We start from the raw sequence: 7759 nt of genomic DNA on the forward strand, positions 1-7759 counted from the left end.
CCTAGTTCTATACAGTACTATAGTACTGCCATACGGTGCTACTTAATAATAATTCTTACTGTCCAGTCAGATTTGTTTTGAGGCCAGCTAAAAATAATTAACTGTTTGGTAGCTTCAGAAACCAATGAGCGAATCTTTGTGGAGATATATCAGGAGTACTAATGTCTGTAGGATTCCTAAACTTCTTTACCTCAGCATACATTTAAAAACCTAAAACTCATATGGTTGTGGAAGTTGCTTTGTTTGCCTTAAAATTGCAGAACATACAAAGCACTACAGAATTAATAAGAAAAGAATTCTGCAGCAGTCCTCAGTTCTTTGGTGAGAGAAAATGTTTATCAAGAAAAGAACAAGTAAATGGTTTCTTTTGAGGGTAGCTTAATCATCATTTAAAAGTGTGAATTGTGTCAATTTATACTGAAAAAAAATACGTATCTTCTCATTGGCTGCTTGAACTGAGTTTTTATGCAAAATATCCCCATTCGTTCCCATTAGGAATGCTTTTGCTGTAGAAGTACATAGGTCCCCTGAAAGTAACAGTTCCTGTTTATTTTCATGGAAACTAACGGATACAAAAAGCACAATACTATCTGATAGAGTAAATTCTCAGCTACAAAACACTGTTTTTCAGCCACTAGCTATGTGTTTTTTTTACCACTGATGAACTGCATGCCACACTTGTAAAATTCTGCACAAGCAGAGGTGATGCTGTCACCACTGCTGAAACACACCCCCACCCCCTCCCTGTGCTCACATCCTCTGTTTGGTCTCCACTAAACATTCAGCAAGCATCAGTGAATGTCAGTGGGTGCCATTTTTCCATGTGGGGGAGTTCAGTGACACACCTTTGTTTCGTATGCACTTCCATATCAAGCACCATTTTGTTACACTGCTCCTCTGCTGCCATTTGCCACACAACAATAAAACACAGTGGGATATTGGTGGGGAGGTTCAACCTCTACTGCCACACCACCAGCATTCACTTCTGACTTCATGGACCGACATAATAAAATAGGAGGCATTACTTTCACAGCAGCCCTCGTACTTGTGAATGACTCGTCTCTATGCTGCTGTCTTGTATTAATTAAACTTTCAGGGCCTTTGGCTAAAAGAAATCTTACATTCCCTGGCATGTGTTTAATGGCATTAAAAGCAAAGGGACAGTAAACGGCTCCAAAACAAGCTCAAAAATTATCATCTCAAACCACAGAGCATTAGTGTGAAAAAGGTGAGGCAAAATAGTTTGTTGTTTTCCTTTTACACTATATTATAGTGGAAGATGTATGTTTTGTTTGGTTTTGTTCAGAAGATTCCTGTTGGTTTGTTGGATAGTGACCTCCCCTCTTTCACTGCAGCATGCAATGTTTGGTATCTGAATTCAGTGGAGATGGAGTCCCTCACGGGCTACCAGGCAGTACAGAAGGCCTTGAGTCTGACGCTGATGCAAGATCCTTCTCCCATCTCAACCATTGTCCACTTCAAGGTGTCTGCACAGGGAATCACACTGACAGATAATCAAAGAAAGTAAGCAAGGGAGGGGCGGGAAGGTAATATGTGCACTTATGCACTGCAAATGTCAGTTGCTGTTGACTTGTTTTTCCTAGTTGTGTTCTGCAGTCTTTGATTCAGATGATAACAGGATTATCTAAAGAATGACACAATTTGCTATCCTCCATGATTGTCAGTGGTTTGGACTGGAGGATGTATATTTTAAAATGTGTTGAAGTTGCATTTCCCACTGACACAGTATCTAAGTGTGTGGTTTTTAGAAAAAAATTATTCTTCTAGTTCCTTTTCTTTGCTTTGGGGTCACTTCTCTTGTAGTGCAAAACTTAGAAGTCACTGCTTCAAATATGACGTTATTTGGCTGGAGTGGGACTCCTTACAGTGATAGGACATAGGTCAGGGTAATGACTTAAAACTAAGAGATTTGGATTAGATATTTGATATCTAATATTAGATATTAGATAAGATATTAGGGAGAAATCTTTCACTGTGAGAGTGGTAAGGCTCTAGAACAGATTGCTCAGAGAGTTTGCGAACACCTCATCCCTGGAACTGTTTGAAGATAGGTTGGATGGCTCTTTGAGTAACGTGACCTAGTGGAAAGTGTCCCTGGCCGTGACAGGGGCACTGGAATTGTATGTTCTTCAAAGTCCTTTCTGACCCGAATAGTTCTGTGATTCATGCAGTTCATGTAGCTTTTTGAGTATGACTCAGCGATAACAAAAGCAATATGTTGTCATTGTTAAATCTTGATAGAGTTGGTTTTGTCTGTTCTGCTTATTGTTTAAAATTTTAAGCATCTTAACTCTTTCTGAATTATTTCATTTCTTCCTATTCAGACTCTTTTTTCGGCGACATTATCCAGTCAACACTGTTATTTTCTGTGCTTTGGATCCACAGGACAGAAAGTAAGCAAGAGAAGCACTATTACTAGTACATTATTTTTATTATTGATCCACAAAAACCTAACTGAAGTGTGATTTTTATTTCTTCATTTCCTTTTTTCCCCCCCTTAATTCTTTCTTACGGACATCAAGATGGATGAAAGATGGCCTCTCTGCAAAGTGAGTTCACAGCTGTCTCTGTTTCTTTTAACTGAATGTTTTAGGACTGTCATTACAGTAGTTAGTTTGTTAGTCTTCTTACTAACTTTATCAGAGATGTTAAAGGGAAAGCAGCCATTCAGGAATAAAAGTCCATTTATTGCAATTATACTTAATTTATTTCAACTGCACATCTTCAGGTAAGGCCTAATTCAGTGGGATGATAGGATGTCTGTAGACAGAGTTAGTGTGGCTTGTTTACATTGCAGATCTGCAGTTTGCATGAAGTTTCAGAAATTAACACAGAGCCATTTGCTACTTGATTAAGTTGTTCCTCTTATCCAGCAGCACTAACAGTAGCTGACTTATCTCACTTAGAAGGTAGCCTTAAGAACAAAAAAAAGTCCCCAGCACAGCATGTACATGAAAACAGTCCCAGTAATACTAGAGTCTGGCATAAGTAGATATATACCAGTAGATTGCCAAGTGTTTTCCACCGAATACCAACATCATTGTCTCCTTTTTACAAAAAGGAAAAATAGAGAGAGAACTCAGGCAGTGGTATCTGAAAAGTAACAGAAATAACTGGCTCACATCCTGTTTTAAGTACCCTGTCTACTGAGATATATGACCCTCAAAACTTGTCATTATGCACTTTTTGACACACCTCTCTCTACCCCAACACATTCAGAACTCCCACCTCCAAGGTAGCTAAGAGAACAGCAGTACTGAAACAGATTAAATATCCTCAGAGACAGCAAACAGTGCAGGACACAAAAGAGAAAGTAGAATTAAGGGAGTAGTGTGCAAACCTTTCTCTGGCCGTTCTGAGACAGTCAGAGGGAGTTCCTGAGTTGGCTAGTATATTTGTACTGTATTTAACAGTCACACAGCACCTCATCCTTTACAACAGATGTAGTCTGCTTTGTGCATTTGTTGCTGGTACTTTGTTTTTCTACAGTGTCTTTTTTGTTTTAAGAAATGAAAGCAGGTCTGTCTGTCTGTTCTCTGACATAATGTGGTTGTTGTCCTTGCAGAGTATTTGGGTTTGTTGCTAGGAAGCAAGGCAGTGGCACAGACAATGTGTGCCACCTATTTGCAGAGCATGATCCAGAGCAGCCTGCCAGTGCCATTGTGAATTTTGTGTCGAAGGTCATGATTGGATCCCAGAAGAAGATCTGACTGTTTCCCAACCTTAATTTGAGAGCTCTTCACTGACTTCGTTTAAGAAAAGCACTGTGATATGGAGAAAGCCTAATCAGCAGGAATGTCAATCCCAAGGAAGAGATCAGCCTCTTGTTTGAAGATGCCTCTGATTTAGCGAAGCATTATTTGTTTCTTTTCATTTCAAAGGACAATGCAAAGGAAACTGGGTACCACCCAAACCTGTAGCTCATATCTGAAAGAAGCATAAATGAAAAGCTTTTCTCCTGAAGGATTTCTAATATTATTTTCACATTTCATCATTTATTTCATTATTTCATCTTTTGGATCAGAAATACTCACTACTAGACTGTGCTGTTTTTATGCAGAATTCATATAACCTCCACAAAGAAACTTGATGTAGTTGCATCAGTGGTAGCTATAGGTCCTGCAGACATGTTTTTAAGGAGACCATTTGCTCTTTCCTTCATCTTTTTGGGAATCAGTGATGGCAACTGAACGGAGAAAGGGGAAGATGTATGTGACAAGAAGGCTTGTGTAAGTTGGTTTCTGATAAGAAAAGAGCAGCAACGTGGAAGATTGCACTGTATTTAGCGTAAAGAAGAGTGGGCAGTTTTAATGGGAGTGGTTCAAAACAGAAGAGACAGCAGAACAGAAAAAAAATGGTTACATGGAAACATTCTGTAATTGTATATTTTATTATTTTTTTAGTACCAAGAACTAAGGGAAGATGTTTTAATAATAATCGCAGGATAAAAATGAGGGAAAAGCAAATAAATTTTTATAACTTATATTTTCGCCTGTGCCAGATTATTTATAGTAAACCTCAGATCTTGATATTTCATATGGGTATTTGTGAAAAAAGAATGTGGAGGTTTGCCACTCAGCACTATTTTGTGTAAGTAGAAGCACACCTTGCTATAGACGACAGAGTATCCATTTGTACTTCTGCTTTACAATGACAGGCTAATTCCCTTTTCCATGTCTCTTTGCAACACTGCTCTGGCAGTAATATTTGTTCCCATGTCTAATTCTTATGTAATTGGGTTCTTTTTGCTCCCCTTTTTATTGGACACCTGGGGATTTATTTCTGATTTTTTTAATCTGTAGGAAGGATTTTTATGGTTTATAGTTTTTAATAATTCCTTGAGACAAGAAATGCAAAAGGAAATTGAATTTATTTTGTTACTCTGTCCAGTTTCTTGAGATATTTCTGTCATGATTTGTACAGCTGTCACATCTGTAAGTATCTCTGTGTCCCTTTCTAAACACATCTGTATTTTAAATGCATGACAGAACACTAGTTAACTTTCTAGCAATGCTATATTACAGGAAATGGATACAATAGGTTAGAGTGGTAATATTCACAAGTTAAGTCATCTGAGGTCTACTGTGCAATTCCTGTTCACTCCAAAAAGAGCAGTTCTAGACCTCCATATTAGAACTGAGGATAATAAAGCAACTGCAGTGTGACAGCACTAAAATTTTTATTGCTTCTATTTCTTTTACGAGTTGCTGTGAATGTTTCATTAATAACCTGTGGAATAAAATATGAATTCAGCATAATGGATGCACGAGGCACTGGATTAACAAGTATCCTAGAGGATTTAATCCTATTTTACTAAATAATGACTTAATCGAATGGAACAATATGATAGAGCTATGTGGTCAGAAGGTTCCACCAATCTGAATGGTGTTTGTCCTGTATAATTGGTGATCTGACTTTTATTAATAGCTTTCATCCCAATTTTCCTTAAGTATTGGGACCGTGAAAGCCTTATTCAGTCACATACCCCAAAATATTACCAGACTGCTTGGTTAACTAACAGTTCTGTAGTTCTGTATACATAACCTTATAAGTAACCTCTCAGAAGGAGAGGGAGCAAGAAACAGATTAGATTTGAAATCTAATATATTGGGACCAGAAAGTGGTGAATTAGTAACAGTAGACACTGGATGTCATAGAACGGTGAAGCAATCCAAAGTATTGTAGCTACCATTGAAGCAACAAAAGCAAGTGCTATTAATTTTTACTAAATTATTTTCTTCTTCTGATGCAGAAGTATATGGTGTATATGTACCATTCAGAAATACATCTTTTTTATTTTTAGGAGTTTTGATTCTTTTGAAACACGTGGACACAAGTTCCTTTTAGTATTCTTTTGATGTACCAAGAATGCAGTTACCTAATCTGGTCAGAAAGCTGGAGTGCAGTGAATTTCTTCAGCTGACATCTCTATTAGATTGTCAGATTTTCTGGGAGGAGAATGTTACACAATAAATCTGATGTGCTGTGAGCATTTAAATGAGAAGGAATTTTTAAAATATTTTTTTCACTGTTTTTAGGCGATAGTTGAATTTGAGTGTGCCTTTTTAGACACCAAGTCTTGGCCTCTGGTCTTTTTTTTATGATGTATTGTCATTTCAATATGAGGCTTCACTTTTTATTCTTTATGCATTCTTGTGGCCTTCTGAGTTCAGGAACATAAGGAATTGAATGTTACTACTCCTGGTTGTTCAGATTTATTTGGTAAGTAGGAAAAAGAAATTTCCCCATTTCTAAGGGAGTTCTTCTACTATATTCATTCCATTGGATGGTATATTGTCACATGCTTTTGCTTTTTAATGAATTAAAAATTGCACAAAGCAAAACAGTTCATTATGTACCATTGTGTATTGTATGTAGAAGGATATTGACTAAACTTACGTTTGTGACAAATACAGGATTAAATAGCTAATGCAGCACTTTCTTCCGAAGGTTTTTGGTAGATCTGTATATGCGGTTTCATAACTAATGCCAGCAATTTGACACACATATTTAGCCAGGCTCCTGTTAACCTGCTTATTATACTTATTATACTAATTATAGTATTAAAATTTTACAGCACTAAACCACAAAAAATGCTGAAAATCATGTTTTTAATTAAATGGTTTCTATGTATCCAACATTATCATTAAAAGTGTAATGTTCTTTTATTTACCTACTTGTGAAAATGTTTGCCTTTTCTTGAAACGGTAAGGCAACAGAAGGTCTCCAGTATGTAAATTAATGTTCTATAAATTCTTTGTATAGTCATTTTCTCTGCTTTCCAAATATTGCCTTGATTCAGATTATAATAAAATTATGAACGTGAAATTTCACAGCACAGTGTTACAGGGTAGTCTTTTCTGGAGGACAGTTATTTTTCTGCATTCAAGACCAATTAATGAAGGAAGTCTTGGTGAGGTGGGAAAAGATTGAGTGCTGAAGCAAGGGTTTAGTTTTGTTTTATAAAGATTTCTTTCAAGGATCTGGCACCACAAACTTCTGTGGAATCTTAGCAATTCAAGTGTAATCAAACTATGTGATTTTTCTTGTGCATTTGCTTTTAAAACAGCATAAAAGTGCCTTTTGCCTGCACTGCGTATTTCAGTTTAAGGAGAAAGAATTTATGATGCCACTTTCTGCGATGTCTGTGTGCATTTAAATGACTTAACTGTAGCCACTGCTCCATCACTGTGACTACGTTACACACACAAACTTGCAGAGGAGCATGAAGAAGGTGGGTGGAATGAAAGGTGGAGAGGTTAGAAATCTAACCCCTAGTTGAAGTTGCTCTCTGTATACTAAATCTGTGCAGCAGCCCCAGATTAAAGGTTGTTTTATTATATACATGTTTTATTAGGATTACTTCTGAGAATGATAAGCTCTGGTAGACAGTGCTGATGCCTTTTCTGTGAGGCATAGGCTGACAAATTTCTCATTCTGTGTGCTTGACTGGAAGATGGGGAGCAGAATAGGTCCCCCACATTCAGGAGGAAACAGCAACCTACTTCTCTACCAAGACTGTTACACATCTAAGGGTCCAGATGGGATCCACTCAGGGGAACGGAGGGAGCTGATGGAAATGCTTTCCAAGCCGTTTTCTGTCATTTATTAGCAGTCCACGTCAACCAGGAAGGTCCCAGACTACAGACCTACCAGTGTGATGCCTATCTACAAAAGTTGTCAGAAGGAAGATCTGGGAGACTGTCATCCTGACCTCAATATCAGGGAAGGCTGTGGA

At 37.5% G+C, this 7759-nt stretch overlaps 1 protein-coding gene across 10 annotated transcripts in view; it reads left to right on the top strand.

Moving 5' to 3' along the window:
• The window catches only part of TNS3 (tensin 3), a 223071-nt gene extending 216215 nt beyond the window's left edge, over positions 1 to 6856 (top strand). For all 10 annotated transcript variants that reach the window (XM_085219995.1, XM_085219996.1, XM_085219999.1 and 7 more), the window contains 4 exons: positions 1356 to 1524; positions 2346 to 2414; positions 2544 to 2570; positions 3587 to 6856. In XM_085219995.1, the coding sequence (XP_085076121.1) occupies positions 1356 to 1524; positions 2346 to 2414; positions 2544 to 2570; positions 3587 to 3731 (410 nt within the window). In that variant the 3' untranslated portion in view covers positions 3732 to 6856. The remainder of the gene's footprint in view (positions 1 to 1355; positions 1525 to 2345; positions 2415 to 2543; positions 2571 to 3586) is intronic.
• The last annotated feature ends 903 nt before the right edge of the window (positions 6857 to 7759 follow it).

The sequence above is a fragment of the Meleagris gallopavo genome, chromosome 3 (genome assembly GCF_905368555.1).
Source record: "Meleagris gallopavo chromosome 3, MGAL_WU_HG_1.1, whole genome shotgun sequence".
Taxonomy (NCBI): domain Eukaryota; kingdom Metazoa; phylum Chordata; class Aves; order Galliformes; family Phasianidae; genus Meleagris; species Meleagris gallopavo.